The sequence below is a fragment of the Schistocerca serialis genome, chromosome 10, assembly GCF_023864345.2.
Source record: "Schistocerca serialis cubense isolate TAMUIC-IGC-003099 chromosome 10, iqSchSeri2.2, whole genome shotgun sequence".
NCBI classification, from domain to species: Eukaryota; Metazoa; Arthropoda; class Insecta; order Orthoptera; family Acrididae; genus Schistocerca; species Schistocerca serialis.
This window is the reverse complement of record NC_064647.1, coordinates 149,389,903-149,411,981: the sequence shown is the minus strand read 5'-3', so window position 1 is coordinate 149,411,981 and position 22,079 is coordinate 149,389,903. Positions and strand designations below refer to the sequence as shown.

The following is a 22,079-nucleotide window of genomic DNA, read 5'->3' as shown; positions in this document are numbered from 1 at the left end:
GAAGCTGAAGAAACTAAAACTTGCACCAAATGTCATCCTGGTCAGCTTTGATGTTGTTTCTGTGTTTACAAAAGTGCCACTCTGTAGTAACACTGTTCATGTTTACGTAGCACTTCACTTCATAGACCGGGACTGTGTCCTAGGCAGGCCCGATGTTAACTGACTGGGCACGGCCCATGCTGCCTGAGTTGTTGTTGTTACGCCGGCAGAGGTCGCATCTGAATTCTCGCGTGCCCTCTGGTGGACGGGACTCTACTTGCGGCAACTACCATCCGTGATGCGCCATTCTGATGTGCGCCTCCCGCAATCTTTCTGGTGGCTACTGCACTCCTCCTCCTTCGGGGGGTGAAACCACTGTGATCCACTGCATCGGAAGGTGGAGCGTTGGGCAGGAGCGATGACCTCCACATCCATTGGAAGGCCGGAGTCGAGGGGATCTGCCAACCCTTGAGCCGGAACCTTCGAATATGGCTGTAAGTGACCCACACGAAGAGGCCCCCGTCGTCCCACCACCGGAGCCCAGGACAGAACGGGCGACAAACTGTCGAACTCCGGATCAGGACCACCGCCGGTATCCAACATGGATTGCGACCAAACCCACGGGCCCAGACCGACATACCCAGTGGAAAGCCAGGTACTCCGTTTTGCAATGACTGGCGAGGACCAGGCCATAGAAGGTGCAGCAGAGTCCTAGGTTGGCGCCCATGGAGGAGCTCTACAGGGCTGCGTTCTCCCATTGGTGTGGTCCAGTATGCCTTCAGGAAAAACGTCAATGCTTCCTCCGCAGGAAATTCGTGCACATACTTTTTCATCTGCATCTTAAATGTGCACACCATGTGCTTGGCTTCCCCATTCGATTGTGGATTGAAGGGGGAGAGCAAACGTGCCGAATACCGAAGCGCCTACAAAAATCCTGGAAGGTCTGCGAAATAAACTGCGGTCCATTGTCTGAGACCAGGGTGATTGGCAGACCTTCCACAGAAAAGATTTGTACTAATGCCTGGATTGCAACTTCTGAAGTGGTTGAGGAGCAGCGAACCACATATGGGAATCGGGGAATAAGCATCAATGACAATGAGCCAAAAGCCATTGAGAAACGGGCCCGCAAAATCGATGTGAACACATTCCCATGCTTGGGTTGTCGGCGGCCATGAAGAGAACGCTGCCCTGGGAGATGCCTGTTGGCTCGCACACTGGGAACAGGTGGCCACCAAGTGTTGAATTTCTCTGTCAATACCGGGCCAGTACACATGTCTGCGAGCCAAGGTTTTAGTACGGGAAACGCCCCAGTGCCATGCATGTAATAACATGAGGACCTCCCTTCGTAAACTTGCAGGAACAACCAAACAAGGAGCTGTATCATTGGTAGCCAGAAGGAGAACTCCTTCCAAGACCGAGAGGCGGTCTCGTAGAATAAAATAATTATGAAGAGGATCCGAGGCCCGGCCTGGAGGGCGGGATGACCACCCCTGCTGAATGAGGCGAACTACTTGCCAAAGAACCGGGTCAGCTGCTGTTTCCCTGGCGACTCGAGAACTAGTGATCGGGAAGCCATCAACTGCTTGGCGGGACGCCACATCCAAATGAAAACACATAATCTCCTCTCGATCGAACGCAGGATCCGGGCACACTGGAAGACGGGAAAGAGCATCGGCGTTGGCATGCTGTCTGGTAGGGCGAAAATGAATGTCATAATGGTACTTAGAGAGGAACAAGGCCCAGCACTGTAGTCTGTGGGCCGCCCTATCTGGAATCTGAGAGGCGGGGCCAAATAACGATATTAACGGCTTATGGTCAGTGATTAACTGAAACTTCGTGCCATACAAGAAAGGGTGAAACTTGGTAACAGCGTAGACAATGGCCAAAGCCTCTTTTTCCACCTGGGAGTAATGGACCTGTGCGGGACTAAGAGTTTTATACGCAAACGCCAGTGGTGGCTCGGAACCATCTGTGTTGCGATGGGCCAGGACCGCCCCCACCCCATACTGCGAACATCTGTAGCCACGACCAACGGCTTACGGGGGTCAAAAGTAGCCAAACAAGGCCCTGACGTGAGGTGGCCCTTCAACGAGGTGAACGCTCGCTTGCATGCAGGCGACCAATCAAAAGGAACACCCTTGCGCAGAAGGCAGTACAGGGGGTGGGCTATGGTGGGAGCCCTGGGAATGAACCGGTGGTAATAGGCTATCTTGCCTAAAAAAGCTTGTAACTCTTTCAGCGAAGCGGGCCGAGGAAGGTCGACGATACCTTGGACCAAACTTCCTAGTGGCTGGATGCCGTGCTGAGAGATGGTGTAGCCCACATACTCAATGGACGGTTGGAAGAAGTTTGACTTATACAGATTGCAACGCAAGCCCACAGACCTGAATTTGAGAAAGAGGGTGCAAAGGTTGTGCAAGGGTTCCTTCATGCTGCGGCCTGTGACAATTATGTCATCCAGGTAATTAATGAGGGATTGTTGATGTGACGTTCTCAAGATAACACTGGAATATCGCTGGGGCACTGGATATTCCGAAGGCCAACCGCTGGTATTGGTAAAGGCCAAACGGGGTGTTGACAACCGCCAGCCGTTTGGAGTCCTCATCAAGTGGTATCTGATGATAAGCCTCCGAAAGATCGATTTTCGAAAAATATTGGCCTCCCGCCACGGCAGAGAACAATTCATCAGCACGAGGCAAAGGATAGGTGTCCACCTCCAATTGGGAATTAATGGTGGCCTTGAAATCGCCACAAAGACATAATTTTCCCGAGGGCTTCCTTACAATAACGAGGGGCAAAGCCCACTCACTAGAAGACATGGGAAGAATGACCCCTAGGGCTGTCAGCCGGTCTAGCTCTTCCTTTACCTGAGGGCGGAGAGCCAAGGGGATCTGCCTCGAGCGTAGAAAATGCGGGCGAGCCGATGCCTTCAACGTTAAGTGAGCTTCAAAATATGAAACACACCACAGGCCCTCCTCAAAGATATCTGGAAAGTCTGAGATCAAAGATTCCAATGATTGATAGGGAACGTCTTTGGAGACCAACTGTATGGTGTCAGCGATAGAAAAACCGAAAGCTTGATAGGCATCCAGGCTAAAATGGTTAGCGGAGCTCACATCACTGACAACAATAAAAGTAATAGGCTGAGCGACTGATTTGTAAGTCACGTCGGTAGTGAATTGACCCAGTAGGGGAATGAACTGTTTACCATAACCGCGTAGACGCCGGTAAACTGGCACCAACGGGGGCGATCCAAGGTCGGAATAAGTTTGTCCATTCAACAACGAAACTGCCGCGCCCGTATCTACTTGCAGTTGTAACCGGCGCGACCGAACCGACACCTCAATAAAGAGTTTGCTTGCCGCCGATGCGTTGGGAGCCTGGCCCGATGAAACTTCCTGAATGTCAACGTCCATGTCCTCTGTACCTGCTTCCTTCGATTCTTTTGAGGCTGAGCGGCAAACTTTAGCAATGTGACCTTTTATTACATTTGCGACAAACAGCCCAACGCTGGGGACACTCTGACCGATCATGATTTATATAGCATGATGCACAGGACGGCAACAGGGGCCGGCAGCCGGAATTCTGTTTACGCGCCGTGCAGGAGCAGCCGTAATGGCCGGATTGTACCGTTCGCACATTGTCCACCCCGGACACAGTGGATGCGGATGCGCCGCCCTGAACCGCTGCGATGTCGCACCACGCTTCCAGCTGTTGACCTGTGGCGTGAGAGACTTCATACGATTGAGCAATGGACGTGACTTCCTCAAGGGAAGGGTGTTCTAACTGCAGGGCCCATTGCCGGACCTCCCTATCAGGGGCCGAACGAACAATGATGTCGCGTACCATAAAGTGGGCCTATGACTCTCGTGACTGCTCCGTGACAAAATGACACTTGTGACTAAGACCGTGCAGGGTAGTGGCCCACGCCCGGTAAGACTGATGGGGCTGTTTCTTGCATTGATAGAACTCGACCCTAGCTGCCACAACATGCATGCGGTGGCGAGAATATGAAGACAGCAATGAACACAATGCGTCAAAAGTCAAGGAGGGTTCCTGCAACGGCGCAAGCTGCCGCAAAACTTGATACAGCGAGGGAGATATCCAAGACAAGAAGAGAGCACAACATACCTCCACATCGGCAACATGAAACGCCTGGAAATGCTGCTGAAGGCGATGTTCATATGCGTCCCAATCCTCCGCCGTCTCGTCATACGGGGGAAAGGGAGGAGGGAACGGCGCTGGAGCAGACTGCGTGGAGAGCAACGCCAGAAGCACTTGTTTCATGGTGGCCATGAGCTCCGTCTGCTGCTCAACCAAAATCCGCACTAAATCCTCCATGCCATGGAGAAGCTGCGAAACTGGAACAACGATGCAACACATGAAAGAATGATCCCATCCTCATTGCCAATTGTGTAGTAACACTGTTCACGTTTACGTAGCACTTCACTTGGTATAGACCGGGACTGTGTCCTAGGCAGGCCCGATGTTAACTGACTGGGCACGGCCCATGCTGCCTGAGTTGTTGTTGTTACGCCGGCAGAGGTCACGTCCGAATTCTCGCGTGCTCTCTGGTGGACGGGACTCTACTTGCGGCAACTACCATCCGTGATGCACCATGCCGATGTGCGCCTCCCGCGATCTGTGGAGCACATAAGTTCCATTTTCCTGCAAGACACCACAAAGCCCTTACATGCCTGCCCCACCACAAGCTATTTCACGTGGAATGGCAACTTCTATGAGCAGCTGGAAGGTGTTGCCAAGGGGAGTAGTCGTAGGTCAGTGATGACCAACTTCTTAATTGAACGTTTCGAAGCACAGGCACTGGACGTGGCACCTTGTAAACCTAAAGTGTGGTACAGATATATCGATGACACCTTCATTGTGTTGAGGCAGAATGAAGAACAGCTGAGTGACTTCCTAAGACACTTGAACAGCCTCCATGCCAACATAAAACTTACCATTTCTAGATGTGCTGGTCACAAGGGATGGTGAAAACCTGGGACACAGCATGTATTGAAAACTGACATAAACAGACCAATACCTGCACAAATTATCAAATCACCACCTGAACCTGAAAAGAGTCATGATTAACATGCTCATAATGAATATGTGAGCTGCAGAAGCTCAGACACAAAATGCAACACTTGGAAAGGTCTATAAGGAGTAATGGGTACTCCACAAGCTATATTAGAGATATAAAAGAAGCAAAGACTCAGTGAAGTAACAAATCAGAAAAAAAAATGTCAGGCACAGTCTTTCTGCCATACATTCCCAGAGTGATGGACAGTATTGGCTGTATATTGTGCAAACACAACATAAAGACTATTTGCAAACCGACAAAGAGGATCAAAGTGTGTCTCAGATCAGCAAAGGAGAAAAGAGAATATTCCACGTACCATGCGCATGTGGAAAAGTTTATGTTGGAATGACTGGACAATCAATCAACACCAGGACCACAGAACATAAGTGACATTGCAGGTTGGGGCAGGTGAAGGAATCACTTGTGGCAGAGCACATACTGTGTGAGACCGACAACATAGTAAAATTTGCTGACACAGAGGTTGTGGCTGTAGAGAAGAACTATCATACCTGATTGCTCAGTGGAGCTATAGAAATGCACAAGCATGAGAATAGCTTCAGCAAGAAAGAAGAAAGCCTCATGATAAATGGATCCTGGCTTGCTGTGCTGCAGCAAACGACTTTCACATGTAACAAAAGAACCGCACTGGAAATTAATGTGGAGAAGCCTTTGGACATTGGTGCACCAGGTACATATAGTTTGCTGCCATGAGCTTGGCTCCAATCCACCACCAGCAATGGAGGGTGCAACTTTGACAATGCCAGTCACTTGTGCTGGCAAAACATCAGAAAAATCATCAGACAAATGTCAGCTGAAGAACCCGAGTCAGAATCCAAGAGAAATGTTCCAACTCAAAGAACCTTTTGTCATCATTCAGGAAATGCCTGCCATACGATGGTTTCTTGATCTGAGCAGAGAGGAAGAAGTCAGTGAGTACCATGTCAGGGGAGTACGGGTGGTGAAGGGGAGGGGGGGGGGGGGGGGAGGATGTGATAGACCAAAGAAGCAGCATGTGTGACTGTCCTGTGCAGAATGAGGTAGAGCATTGTCGTGGAGAAAATCAGCCCTATGGACAGCTCCCTGCAATGCTTCATCTCATAATCTCATCAGGTGTTTTCAGTGTTGTGCTCTTGCAGCAGTTTTGCCCTGTATAAGCATAATCTGTTAGCATCATGTCCAGGCACTCCCAAAAGATACTTTCGGCAACACTTTTCTTGGTGATTGTGTCTCTTCTCCAGGAGACACCACCTTAAAAAAGTGCTGTCCGTTTGGTGGAGAGGTTTGCATGTTCAGATGACACTAAGAGCTATGTCAGCAGTAGCTTAGCTACTGGCAGGACCTCCCTAGCTGGATGGTCTTAGTCGATGAACCAGATGAAGTGTGTCTCACAACAACCTATCTTTCCACTCCCTGTCCTTCATCCTTTCAAATTTATAAGAAAAGGGGAGATGAACCTTGACAGCTGAAGAGAAAGCAATTCATCTAGGGGAAGGATACCCCAGAATCAAATAACCTGGTCCTCCAGGTTGGGCGTTGGCGATGGGTTAGCACCCCATCACAGAAAATTTGTTAATACTAAACAGACTACAAGGAAGCCTTGGAATTTGGTAATACAAAATAGACAAAAAGTGCGAGAACTAGGTTTCTGATTTGGAACACGGAATATTCGTAGTTTATATAAAACAGATGCTGCAATCAGTCAATGATATCAAAAGATATAAGATGGGTCTTGTCGCCTTGCAGGAAGTCCTTTGGGAGGATACTGGTACCCTAGATATCGAGAAGTACACAATCTTTTAAGGAGGCTGTGAGACAGGACTCAAACTGAGTATGGCATTCTGAGTAAGGCTCTGGCTGATAATGTATCTGGGTTTGTAATGTATCTGGGTGTGAGGCCTGTGACCCCTAGAATAGCAGTTTTAACAATAGACATAGAGAGATGTAAAATATCGTTTGTGAATTGCGATGCACCTACAGAAGACAGTACATCCCAAGTGAAGGATGAATTCTACACAGAACTGGAGGTTGTCATAGATGCCATCCCAAATAATAATTGTTAAGTCCTACTGGGAGACATGACTGCTAAAGTTGGAAGAGAGAACGTATTCCTGTCAACAATCAGAAGACACAGTCTTCATGAACTCAGCAACGGCAGTGTCATAGATTCATAACCTTTGCAACATCCAAAGGGGTATTCATAAGCACCACAAATTTCTGGGTATCACAAGACGGTAAAACAGTTAATCGGATAGACCACACTGCAATAGATATCAAAGCAAAGAACTGGGTGAGGGATGTAAAGACAGCAAGGGGTGCAGAGTGTGGGAGCAATCATTTCCTTGTAAACAGCTGGCTAAAAGTACAACCCAAAGCCAAAGTTGTCCACTACCATATCGATGCACTGAAAGATAACACAAAGAAAGAAGAATTTCAGCTCCAGCTCAGCAACCAATTTGAAAATCTGCAGGAAGAGGTTTCACAAGAGAATGCGGATGAAATGTGGAAAGAAGTTAAGGATGCCAAAAATGAGGTGGTGAATGTAGTCATCAAGAAGCGGATCAGAGGCAAAAATGTTTGGTTTGGGGATGAATGCATTAAGGCATTAGCCAAGAGAAGAGAAGTCAAGGAGAGCTGGTTACAAGGGGCCAATTTTGCACAAGGCAAAGCACAGTTCGAAGACGTTCAGAGAACTACTCAAGCAACCCTGAGAAGAGTAAAGAGAATGTACATTAAAGGACTGATAGATGAGGCTGAACAAGATTTCTTGGGGAAAAAGACGTGAAGGATGTACCAGAAAGTAAAATTCTTCAAGAAGGGATATCAAAGCCACCAAAAATTCATCAAGGACAATAATGGGAGCATACTGACCAGTGAGCTTGACATTGCTGAAAGGTGGAAACAATACTTCAGGGAACTCCTCAACTGTGATGAACCTAAAGATGTATTTGAATTTCAATTTCCTGACAGTGCAGATTTAGACTATCCTCCACCCACACTGGAAGAAATAAAGAATCGGATAATGAAGCTAAAGAAGAACAAAAGCTGAGGAGAAGAAGGAATCCAGGCAGAAATAATTGAAGCTGGAGGGGAGGAACTTCACAAGAAAATTCACAAATTAATCAAGGAGATCTGGATTTTGGAGGAGATCCCAGAAGATTGGAAGACAGCTGTCATATGCCCTATACGCAAGAAAGGTGAAAAAATGAACTGCACTAACTACAGAGGAATTGCCCTCTTGAATGTCTGCTTTAAGATCTTGTCCAATTGTATACTGAATAGAATGCTGCCTTTTGCAGAAGAAGCGACTGGTGAATATCAGGGGGGATTCAGAAAGGGCCATTCAACTGTCGACAACATCTTTATGCTGCGACAACTCACCGAAAAGTTGTGTGAGTATGGCAAAGAACTTCATGTGCTCTTCATAGATTTTAAGAAGGCATATGACTGCATCCACCGGGAGAGCCTGAGCAACTGCCTAACGGAGTTTGGAATACCCAAGAAACTCGTCAGCCTAGTTGGAATTTGTCTCACTGACTCAAGAGGCAAAGTGAAGCTGAGGAACCGAGTCTTGGAGAGCTTTAACATTAACATAAACACATGATTGAGACAAGGAGATGGTGTGTCACCAGTATTGTTCAACCTGACACTTGAAAAGACAATGAGAGAAGTCTCTCGTATAAGCTTTTAGGGTATTGAGGTAGAGGGTAAGAAAATCACACATCTCGCGTTTGCTGATGATGTGGCCCTTTAGTCCAGATCCAAGGAGGAACTAATGTGGATGAGCGAAAGTGTGGAGGCAGAAGCAAGCAAAATTGGACTCCTTGTGAATGAATCGAAGATGGAATGTCTGGTGATGAGCAGGACCCATGCTTATTCAAGAGACCCACTCTAGCCTCTGATAGTCCAAAACTGATCATGCAAAAAGGTTTGTGAATTTAAATATCTAGGGTAATCTTTTCAGAAGATGCAGCATGTGAAGCAGAAATCAAGGCAAGGATCCAAGCCTCCAACCGATCATACTTTGGTCCCAGACAACTTCTTGCATCGCGTGGTCTCTCGAGGAATTTCAAGCTCCAGCTGTATAAAACAATGATTCAACCCATAGTACTGTATGGTTGTGAAATTTGAAGTGACCGGAAAAAAGACTTGAACAATCTTCTTGTTTTTGAGTGGAAAGTCTTAAGGAAGATCTTTGGTCCGGTACAAGATGAGATCACTGTAGAATGGAGGATCAGACATAATTGTGAACTGGACAAAATGTACATTAGACTAAACATTGCAGGACTGATGAGAACCAAATACCTTGTATGTAAGTAAGTAAGGTTGTGAATTTATATGTTTCCACTGGTCGCTTCACTCCTTGATCTCAGGTCACAGACTTGCAGTCTAGAATTATAACTGAGTATAAGACCAGTTGTACAATAAGAGAGGAAAATGTAGATTTTCTATCTACATCTACATCTACATCTACATCTACATCCATATCCATACTCCGCAAGCCACCTGACGGTGTGTGGCGGAGGGTACCTTGAGTACCTCTATCGGTTCTCCCTTCTATTCCAGTCTCGTATTGTTCGTGGAAAGAAGGATTGTCGGTATGCCTCTGTGTGGGCTCTAATCTCTCTGATTTTATCCTCATGGTCTCTTCGCGAGATATACGTAGGAGGGAGCAATATACTGCTTGACAATTCGGTGAAGGTATGTTCTCGAAACTTTGAAAAAAGCCCGTACCGAGCTACTGAGCGTCTCTCCTGCAGAGTCTTCCACTGGAGTTTATCTATCATCTCCGTAACACTTTCACGATTACTAAATGATCCTGTAACGAAGCGCGCTGCTCTCCGTTGGATCTTCTCTATATTTTCTATCAACCCTATCTGGTACGGATCCCACACTGCTGAGCAGTATTCAAGCAGTGGGCGAACAAGCGTACTGTAACCTACTTCCTTTGTTTTCGGATTGCATTTCCTTAGGATTCTTCCAATGAATCTCAGTCTGGCATCTGCTTTACCGACGATCAATATTATATGATCATTCCATTTTAAATCACTCCTAATGCGTACTCCCAGATAATTTATGGTATTAACTGCTTCCAGTTGCTGACCTGCTATTTTGTAGCTAAATGATAAAGGATCTATCTTTCTGTGTATTCGCAGCACATTACACTTGTCTACATCACCTATATCTTCAGCCATCTTATGCAAAAAGTAAAATTCTCAAGCTTCAAAATCTTATATTTTTGTTTTTACACACAATCACTGTTAATACTAACACATTTCTCACAACATGTGACAAGTTTTGTCATTCAGTCACTGAAAAATACTTTCCACTTTTCTCATATCCAGGACTTGACAGTTGCCTTCCTCTCATCGTCAGAAGTGTAACGATTACACTCTAGCTCTCCCTTGGTTAGAGGAAAAAAGTAAATACTGCAAGGTGCAAGATCGGGGGCGTAAGGCATGGAGTCAGTTCAAACTTCAGGTTTCGCAATGGCTCTTCAGTTGTGCATAATGTGGGGGGACAAGTGTTGTCATGTTGCAAGATTATTGGCACCAGACTTCCTCTGGCATGACAAACTTGAGATTGGAGATGTTTGATACTCTGCATACTGAGAATAATTTAAAATTGCCCCTTGTACCAAATAATCAGTTACATAAACTCGGTGAACATCATAAAATACAGTCAAAAAAATTTTTCGCACGGATGGTTGTAATTTGAACTTTTTCATCTGAAGAGAAAGTGAATGTCACAATATTAAAAAAAAAAGTCATCGTTTTCATCACTGTAGCACTGCAAAAGTTGGTTGCAGCATTCTAATTGACAGTGTTAGTTCTTGACTGTGAGATGGCATTTTACCCATCATGCACAGGTGTTATGATATCCTAATTGTTCAGTAATGAAGCTGAGACATTCCTCTGATATAGTTTGCAATACACTTTTGAATGATCTGCCAGTCATCTTGGCCCAGATCGTCAATGAGTTCATTGGCAGTGATCAAATGTCTGCTGTTTGTTTCATCATCAGTTGTGGCTTGCCATGCTCACCACTATGAAATTTTATTACCCCTCAATTTACGGTAGATGTATCATCAGCATTGTCACCATAAACAGCCTTTAAATGATGATGAATATCACTAGGAATCACTCTTCAACAGTAAAAAGCTTGATAACAGTACATTGTTTAACTCGTGTTAGGACACATCTCCATTCTTTCACTATTCAAAAAACACTGGATGACCACAGCATGTTCAAACTGCACACGCCTGAAGAGGGGAAGTTACCATCAAATGACACCTGACATGTTTTTCAAGGGATTTACACTGCATTCTACAAACACATGTGCAGGACGTTTCAGGCAGCTCTTGAACTTTATATTTGGAGCATTATCTGGAGTAGTAGGAACGTCAGTAAGAATACTCATTCAGACTGAACTTGTGCAACCTGTTTCGCTAATTGGAGCTCTTATCCATGGTGGTTAGCCAGCTAAAGACGTAATCTGGATTGCCCATATGCAGCTGCAACATTTCCAATGCTGTTTTAGTTCAAATGGCTTTTGGATGGGTGCAAGGAACTGCTGGACCGAGTGGCTCGCAACTTTTGCAATCTTCAAAATGTTGTGTGAGATTTCTGCTGTTTTTCACCATATTGTAATGCCACTTTTCTATCAGCACAGCCTCCACTTCTCTTGCAGTTCACAGTTATTTATAGAGAGAGGATCTGTCACTTTGTTTTTGTCATTCAGACTTGTTTTACCACACTGGAAGCAATTTTGCCACATGACCCCTGGGTCATATGCCAGTACTGTGTTGTATATTTCCACCAACACATTGTGGATTGTTGCAGCTTTGTTCCCCTTCGTAGGACAGAATGCATTACCACATAATATTCACATTTTTGACGTGACACACCTAGACATTCACGCACATTATCACACAGATTCTGGGATTCAGGGAGTTGTGCTTGCCCCAGATTAAATCCATCTGGCAGATTCATAGTGATGGTCCATATGCTGGCTAGCCCAGTTGTGGGGTTTAGTCAGTTTCACACATCTGTTCAAGTGAATACTGGCCTGGTACACATGTCGCGTCCCAGTTATATGGTTCACAAGCATTTTCGAAATGTTCTCACACTTTCACATGGGATAACATTACTCAGACAGATGGGTACACAAAATCTATCCTGGGACAGAAGGGATGGCGACAGGAAGAGAATCAGGCCACCCTCCATCACTTATGTTACCAGATCCATATTAACATGATGACCGCTTCATGATAAGAGATAAAGAAGGAAGCAGAAGAAGAAGAAGAAAGAAATACATTTTGTCAAAGTGGTGTGCAGTTTAGTTTTTCCTTCTCCAGCAGTATGATGTGGCACTGTAGTGCAGGGATTTCAGTGTGTACCAGAACTGCAGATACGAACACACAGCTAAACAACAAACTAATTACATAATTTTATTCTTTCAGGGTGATAATTAAAGTTTTTTGATTTCCCCTGATAAATGCTGATGGTATTTATACACTTCAAGACAGAAAAAATGACACACCACAAAGGAATTATGCAAATGGGATGTATACCAGTAGATGTGATCTACATGTACAGGCCAACAAATGATTACAATTTTAGAAAAAATGGATGATTTATTCAAGAGAGAGAACTTCTTGTATTGAGCAAGTCAATAATGCATGGTCCACCTCTGGCCTCGATGCAAGCAATTGTTTGGCATGGCATTGATTGACAGAGTTGTTGGACGTCCTTCTGAGGGATATTGTGCCAAGCTCTGTTCAATTAATGCATTAGATCATCAAAATCCCAAGGTAGTTGAGGGCCCTGTTCATAATGCTCAAAACATTCACAATTTGGTGGAGATTCGGTCGCCTCCCTGGCCAAGGTAGAGTTTGGCTGTCACAGTGACAACCAGTAGAAACTCTCACATGTGGGCAGGCATTATCTTGCTGAAATGTAAGCCCAGGATGGCTTGCCATGAATGGTAACAAAATGGTCCATAGTATGTGATTAACGTACTGCTGTGCTGTAAGGGTGCTACAATGACAACATAACACAGCAGCACATTTAAGATATTCTACGCCGTTTTGTTGCCCTTCATGACAAGCTATCCTGGTCTTACATTTCAGCAATATAATGCCAACCCACATGGGGGAGAGTTTCTGCTGCTTGTCATCATGCTTGCCAAATCCTACCTTGGCCAGCAAGGTCATCAAATCTATCCCTGCTTGCCGATGTTGGTGATCTAAAGCACCAGTTGGACAGAATTTGGCATCATATCTCTCAGGAGGAAATCTAACAATTCTATCAGTCAATCATGCGACCCAACATCTGTTTTACGTGCACTCAAAACTTGCCTACTTCCAGTGTTTTTTCTGATCCTTGATGCAGTTCGTCTTCTGTGCAGGAGGCTGCACACAGTTGGCATGGAAGCCTATGTTGAATAATTTGGTCATCCCCACAGTCACACTGAATAGCATATTGATCAATGTAGCTCTGTATTGCCAAATTAACCCTTGATCTGCCAACTCCAGATCTCAGCTGTTCAGTCACTTCCAAGTTGTCCATTACTCATCATAGCCAGGAGGTAGAGTTTCTGAAACCCGTTTCCAGCAAGGGAAAATGTAGGTTGTAACACGCCATAGTTGCAACCTAGCTTTTTCAGCAATGGTTGCGAGTGCCATAAATGTTCTAAGGACACTCGTCCTTGACTTCAGTCATTGTGGGTACAGTACTTGCCCATGCAGAGGACGCGTTTTCTCCAGCTGCATTTTCTGTCTTTCATCATTCGTGGCGATTTCTCTTCAGACAGGAGGTGGTTCTAATCCTATGAGGTGGTAAAGCCATTCGACTGGACTGGATTTCGGGCAAACTGTTATAATTCTGCATTGGATCTGTGGCCAATTGCTTGGCATATGCTAACATGTACCAAAAAGAACATCCATACTCTGCCACAGAATAGCATAGTGACATTGCAAAGGTTTGTAGAGTTTCAACTTGGCTACCACACTGTGATCTTGCCAGTATCCATAGAAGATTGTTGCTGGTGGAAACTTTTGACTTGCTATTCATGCAGTGCTTCTCGAAACTGGGGAAATGTTTGATATTGCAGTGTCTGTGTCATTGAGAAGTATGAAAGTGTTCGTTGAGACATGCACGCACTTGCGAAGGAACTTCACACTGTACTTCTGAACAAGACAGGCAATGAAATATCATATTTATCCATGGACACTGGGCAAGTAACTTTCAATTAAAATGTCTCCCCTGTACAGGATTATACATAATGAATGTATGAGTGCACATTGTAGACACATGGTTGACATCACGTGGAAGTTCGGGTCTGGCTGTGAGCCATAGCCTAAGGTAAGGTGACCACTAGTGATATGCAGGAAATCCTGGTTCGAGTCCCAGATGGGCACAAATTTTCATTGTTGTCATTCCATTATACAGCTGATGATTGTCCACATTGACAACTGGAAATACATTTCAACTTGGGGAATATGTCATTGTCAAGGTTCTGGTTGACCACATATGACCACCACAAGGAAGGATCACAGTATGGGGTGTTCAAAAAGACTCTCCACAGTGCCATATGATTGTTAGATGCGCGTGCTATATGCTGCAGTGAATATACCGAAATGAAGTTCAGTGAAATACAAGTTATTAATTTATTGAATATTCCTTTTTACTTACAAATTTGGACAGTTTTTATAGACAGTTGCTTTTGCTGCACCCCAGAAGAAAAAGTCATGTGGTGTTAGGTCAGGCAATCATGGAGGCCAAAGTCCCTGTGAAATTATGCGATCACCGAAAACGTCAGCTAGCAGTGACATTGAAACACAAGCTGTATGTGCAGTTGTACCATCTTGTTGAAAATAACCGTTCAGTATTTCACTTAACACAAGTTCTCCTATGAATGGGTACAGAATATCATTGCAGTATCGGTGTGCATTTATTGTTTTGTTGAAAAATATGGGACCCACAATGCGACGTCTAGAATTTGCAATCCAAATTCCTATTTTCACAGAATGAAGTGGTTCCTGATGAATACACAATGGATTTTCAGAACTCCACATACGAGAATTTTGCAAGTTCATGTATCCGTACAAATGAGACCACACCTCATCAGTGAAAAATGTTTCATTAAGAATAACCCTTCTATTTTGTTGAACGAAATTTTTGAATCATGGAAAGTAATGCAGTCTCTTGCCATGATCAGTATTTTTCAGTTCTTGCACGACTGTCACTTTGTATGGGAAAAGTTCTAATTTTGTACAGCTGTGTGGGCCATTCCGACACTAACATTGATTTCGTGGGCAAGTTTTGTTACTGACTTGTTCGGACTCATGGACATTTTATCAGAAATATCGAGTAATTTATCCTCAGACAAAATGCCAGGACGACCACTTCTCGGTGCATCTGGCACTGAAACTGTACTTCGAAATTTGTTAGTCAAATCTCGCACAGTGCTGCGATGTGGGAGTGTTGTCTCCGGGAAAACTGAATTAAAGGTTTGACAAACTGAAACTGTGTGTTTACCACCAGCTTTGAACACATGTTCAACTAAAAACACACATTCTTCAAAGGTTGGCATTTTAAAAGTGACAGAAATGAAACAAATAAGCAAAGGAACTAAACTTAAATGGTCACGTCAACATGAAATGACACACACGAACGATACGACTGACACTGGCTGAGATAAAAAAAACAGTGGAATGTTGGGAGAGTCCACTTGAAGGGAAATAACCCAGGCATGTGAACAATTATATGGCATGCACGGCTAACAATCGTACGGCACTACGGAGAGACTTTTTGAACACCCCGTATTATATACTGAGCATATTGTAACCCTTTTACATCTGTGCCTACTGTCTGAGAACAAGTAACGAACTCACTGCAACTTTCTGTATCATCCTGAACCACTGGTTGAGGACTAGCGGCAGCCAGACTGGGGAATCAGCATTTTATGCTTAGGCTGCCATTAACACACAATGCAAATGGCTGCATTTGTAGTATTTTGATGGAACACAGTGCTGTTATTCTTGGTGTCATGTTGTGGGTAGCCATTGTGCATGACCTCAGGCCACGGCTGTTACTGAGGGATCTGTTACATCACAGTGGTACATGACAGGCATTGTGAATCCCTGTGTTATCTCTCGTGATACAGTATTGTGGTGTCCTTTTTCAACAGGGAAATGCTCATCTACACATTGTGCTTGTCTTTATGAACTGTGCGTGTGATGGTGAGTTTCTCCTGTGGCCAGCAAGATCTCCAGATCTGTCCCCTATATAAAGTGTGTGCGATGAACTCAGGTGTCAGTTCCATCCCAGTGCCAGAATCCATAATATCAATGACCAGTTACAACAGTTCTGTGCTAACTTGCCTCAGGAGAGAATACAGTGGCTGTATGACACCTTTCCAGAATGAATCAGTGCATTCAAATGGGCCAGAGGGTGTGAAACACATGATGATAAGTGGGCTCATCCTCAAAAGTTCTCTGTAACTCTGACTTCGATTTTGCAGTGACTCTAATAATATTAGACAGTCTCCCATTCTGGGTGCTTCATCTTTTTTCGCCAGGAAATGTATTTCATTACTTGTTTGCACTTCTCCACACTTATGCTTTATTCACATTCTCCTCAATACATTTGTAGCATTCTATTCTTAAGCATCTCCACCAATTTCTTCCAGTGACATGGTACATTGTTAACACTGCAACTTCTCTTTAAGAAGATTTTGCCTTGAGCCTTACGTTATGCCTCTCCACTATGATTTGCTTTGTATATATACCTGCCTCAGGCTAGAGTGGGGATTGCGATGTTTAGTTGCAATGTTGATACAAAAATTTAATTCTGCTGTTACTGTAAACAGTTTATTTTTAATTAGTCAATTTTCTTTGATTTACATCGCTTTTTGCATTTTGGTATTTATAAAAAGACCAAGCCATTACCATGATGGCTACATGCATGAGAATATGTGAGTGTCAGTATAATAATCATGAATATAAAATTTAATTATTTGATTTAACAAAGAAAATCATAATTTTACCTATTATTAATAAATGCAGAAAATAACATTACCTCTGTCTGGTTTCACAATATAAAATTGCATCCACACAACATAAGAAATATACATTTACTTTTTAAGAATGGGGCAATTCAAAAAGAAAGAAAATAGTCCTTTTTTTTTATTACAAACTATGAAAGATAGAGAGACATTGTACATGTCACTGGATAGAGGAAGGCAGTATACCGTACTCTCAATACGAGCACCAGGTGTTGCTCAAGAAACATCGAAATGATAGTCCGTTTCAGTCCACATGTGAATAAAGAGGTCCCTGTTCATTGAATTGACAGTTTCAGCAATTCAGTTTTACAGCTCTTGAAGAATAGCTGCCATGTGTGAGACAGACACTATTTTTTTTTGGTGCCCTCTTAGAGAAAAATTGTAAGGTGTGGGCTCTGATGACCTGGGAGACCTAAAGCAATGGACGAGATCTTGGTGTCCACCTCTCCCAACTCAACATTGTGGAAGTTGTTATTAAGACAATGCCGCACTTCAAGGTGAAGCTGAGGCGGGATGGTATCGTGCATCGATTTGACCAAAAAGATGAGTTGTTTGGAAAAAGTGTCCTCTGCCACATCCAGCAGAACGAAAATGTAAAATTCATATTTTGTGTTATTGTTGCTGGAATGCAATTGCTACGGTAACTGCAATTTAAAAGGCTTCATATGCAGGCTTTTTTACAGAACACGCCATATTATTGTTTGAGGAAGTTGAAGTTACTGGCATGCCTGTCTTGTGGACTTGTGAGTCCATGTGAATGCATCTTGGATACACTTGCCATTTTCATTAGACATGTGTCACTGGCCAGTGCTTTTCCCTTTGCACATGCAACAAACTTCCAAGAATTTTATATGCCAGTCATAAATCTGCTTGTGCAGAGGCGACTTCTAGCTGAATTGATGGCTGATGCACGTTGCACTTGAACGATGGATTGACTTCATGCAAATCCCAACAAACAAAATAATTTCTTGTGTGGTGTAGTCACCATGTTTCTACAAACAAACAATAGCACAGCTCTGTCAAAACTTTGAAATTTCCTCTGCCCAGTTACATGTGCAATGTGTTTCTATCTTTTACTGTTTGTCTGTCTTAAACAACTGAAATCTGTTCTTCTTTGTTGAATCACTTGGTATAATGAATTATTTAAAATTGCACAAAGAGGAACCACAAAACAGGTATCAAGTGTTTGTGTACAGATTGTATTTCCTATCTATGATTTCATACATAAGTTGTCAGAACTTTATAACTCTCTAGTAATGCCACTGTGTGTAGCCCAACACATCGAATGACTGCTCCAGTGTGATTAGATCTGGCTGCGAGGAATTTTGAGCAGTATGCTTAACATAGGCAAAAGTCAGATACATCTTATCAGCCATGCTAGTGAAAGAAAAATATATTGTCTCAGCTTACATATTAATACATAATGTTTGGTGGACCCAGCACACCATCCAAACAGACTTGCCAGTGCATTGAATGCCCTGAGACTTTTGTCTAAGGTACTTGGTGTCAAAGTACCAGTTGTGAAGCACTTTTTAATTTTTTGTGCATGACGTGATGAAAGTATGTGCAGAGAAATTAATTATTTACATGTAATTTTCTTTCCATATTTGTTATCACTGCTGACTGACACACTAATATCAAATGTCACTGAGAAATTAATTTAGCAGACTATGCAGTGGAAAGGGAAAAGTGATCGCCATCTCAATAGAGTGAATGACACTTTTTAATCACTGCAAAGGTTGCCCACACCATAGTTTATGGGGTGGAGCCTAGACCTGTCGGTATGAAGTATTTTTAATGTTTTGGAAGACAAATGGCGACTTGTACGTAGCCATAACAAAGTTCCAAATCTGACCCTGTTAAAAACCTTTGCAATACCAACTTTTCAATCATTTTCTTGAAAGAAAAACAGCTGACTACACTATATTTTTTCTCTTTCCCAGTGGGGTGGGGGATGCAGCCCACCTTTGCCACCTGGTATGGGCACCCTTGTATCAGTGATACTATATCATGCATTAATAGCTGTGACTTAAAATATAATGATGCCACATTTCAGTCTTCCATTATGAATTTCCTAGAAATTTTTACTTTGTAGAAGACAGAGCACTACATTCTGTGATTTATAGTGGGCCTACAATAAAACAAGATAATAGTGAAATATCAGTGGTCAGTAATTCACTGAATTAGTGTTTGATTTGATGCAATCTGTGAAATTGTTTGACCATCACCATCACTCGTCTCATTTATTGTTGTTGCTTCTTGTTTTAATATCTAACATTTTGATGTTGAGTATAATGCAGTTCTGGGATAGCATTGGACATGTCCATTTGTTGCAGAGTGAAAACGATTGAATTGCTATTGCAGTGGATGCATGCCCATCCACATTTAGTAAGGAAGGTTATTGAATGTGAAAGTGGGGTATTCGCACAAGATTACAAAGTGACTGGTCCTGTCTCGTACCTACTCTACTACAAGGCTGACCACAAGGAATTATTGCCTGTGCTGCATCTGCTCCTTAAAAATGGTAGGTAAAAGTATTGTCATTCTGTGAAGGCTGTACAACAAAATTAGAGTTTTGGGAATGGTGAATCATTTCAAAACTATACACATTCACACTGTGTAATTTACTTACCTAAAGCATGACATGGGGAGGAGCCACACAATTCAGTGAGGTGGTCATATCTTAGTATTAAAAAACAGACCACAAGTCTTGATCATCAGTAAATTATCTGTCATTTTATGAACAAATTTGAATGCTATATCTTATTGCTTACAATGAAGAATTAATAGACTATTACTATTTTGATCATTTTGTTGTATATATTGTTTGTTCACTCACATGTGAATGGTATGACTTGTCACATTGTAACATGGAGTAATTTTTTTCCCTCTCATAGTTAATGTCACCTGAAATCCACATGTCAAACTTCAGCTAGCAATGCACTCTTTAAAATCACAGAAATGGGCATTTCCTGGTTTGATGCTTCAACAAAGAGATGGATACTCCAAATGCTGCTAGTTGTTATTAATTGTGAGCATAAAGTACATGATCAGGAAACTACAGCCATACTATTTTCACAACAATCATTTAAGAGGAATCTTGCTTCAAAACTTTGTTAAAAACCAAATCTAATATTTGTACCAGCCCATTCTTTTTTTTCTTTCTGATAAATGTTTGGAAACACACATTTCTGATCATTGTTCTATCTTCAAAAAAATATTCTGTGCATTGAATATTACTGTGCACATGATGGTGAATTCTGTGAATGTTTCACTGCTTCCTTCAGAGATGTACAACAGATGCCAACTGAGTCCATTAGTGAATTATGTGATATTTGAAATGAAATGTATAAACACTCAGACAAACATTTAAACACTGCAGACATATGAGCAGGAACACTAGATATGGCAGACAGCAAATCCACAAACAGCAAAGAAACGGATGATAGCTATACTTATGACTATCTTCAAAGAAAAATATAAACCTGAAATTACCTCTTGAGGCAAAGAAAAAGCAGTGGTGTATTGGCAGAAAATAAGTGGTAAGGAATGCCTATTGTTCTTGTCAACTATCTTCTACAGCAATATAAAAAAACTGAAATTACCTTGTTAGGCAATGAAAAAGCAGTGGTGTATTGATAGAACAAAGCTACTAAGGAATGCCTACTGTTCAGAACAAATTTCACTTTGTCAATTGTGAACATCAAGTGAGTAAGTGGGAAAATAATGTTGCAGAACAACATAAGAATTATTGGAAATAATAGCAGTGTTAACCACACATCTTTGAGCCAGATAACAGTTTTTGGTGTCAGCAATACCATCTTGATTTTAGATACTGTTAACTATATAGGTACAAATGAATTTACAGCTTCTCGAAGTTAGATTATTTGACTCAAGGTATCATATTAAATTGCATCTAGAAAGATAACAAAATTTTTATCAAAAAAATGTGAGGGAAAAAGAAGTGATTCAGCTAATTCAACCAAAGCTTTTATATCAAAAATAAAAGAGGAGAGTGCTGGTTTCTGTGATTCTTATGTGTACCATGCAGATCATTCTGATTTTGAAAATGAAATGGTGCTGAAATGGTTGTTTCATTCAAAGGGGAAACACATATTGAGCAACTGTGTAGTCCATGCCTGCACTTGACACATTCATATACAGGGATTATTGTGATCAGACTTGATGGTTAATTGGTACCTGTTTGTCGTAAAGAATTGGCTGGGAATTTTGGACTGCATATAAAAAGATGAGTGTTTTGCACCAAATCTTGTGCTAGACTCATTGAAGTCTGAAAAACTGAACATTACATTTTTGATAAAAATATGTTATGTAGGCATTAAATGTGTACAGCAGGCATTTCTAAGTACAGAAACCATGTGCAAATGTCTTGCTTTCTTATTTTTAGTAACTTACAACTCATGTTGATAGTTAAAATTTTGCATATAAAATTTTCGACAAGTTGACTAATGGTGGCAACAAAATCAAGACATGTTTCCACATGACATGTCTTGACTGTTGCCACATCAGTCCTGTTCTTTGATAAATTAATAAATATATTTTTTATACATAGCCCACTTAACTTTTTTAGAAATGTGTGAGTTTTTGAAGCACATCACATTTCTTTTTATATCTTTTTTTCCTCTTGTTAGTTTTTGTAAAACTTTTGTATTGTATTGTAATCTGATTATATGTCTTGTAATAAAATGTAAAAGGAAATGTTAACAATCACTCATGGACCTTATTGCCATGAATGAGGGAGATAAAGCAGTTTTTATTTTTATTTTTTTCAAAATATAATGTAATGAATTCATCAGCAAATAAGACAGCTCAAATGTACATGAAGATTATGTTTGGCGACCTGTATGAAGTTCGGTTGTCAGTCATCTTAAACTGCTCTCTTATAAAGTATTCTGGATCTTTTGCACATAAAATAATGCATAAACTGTCA

General features: G+C 42.4%; 1 protein-coding gene across 4 annotated transcripts in view; it reads left to right on the top strand.

The window, feature by feature from the left end:
• Nucleotides 1-22,079, top strand: part of LOC126424923 (ankyrin repeat and SOCS box protein 3-like) — a 212,186-nt gene that overhangs the window by 138,340 nt on the left and 51,767 nt on the right. For all 4 annotated transcript variants that reach the window (XM_050087767.1, XM_050087766.1, XM_050087768.1 and 1 more), the window contains exon 8: nt 19,465-19,652. In XM_050087767.1, coding sequence (XP_049943724.1) covers nt 19,465-19,652 — 188 coding nt within the window. The remainder of the gene's footprint in view (nt 1-19,464; nt 19,653-22,079) is intronic.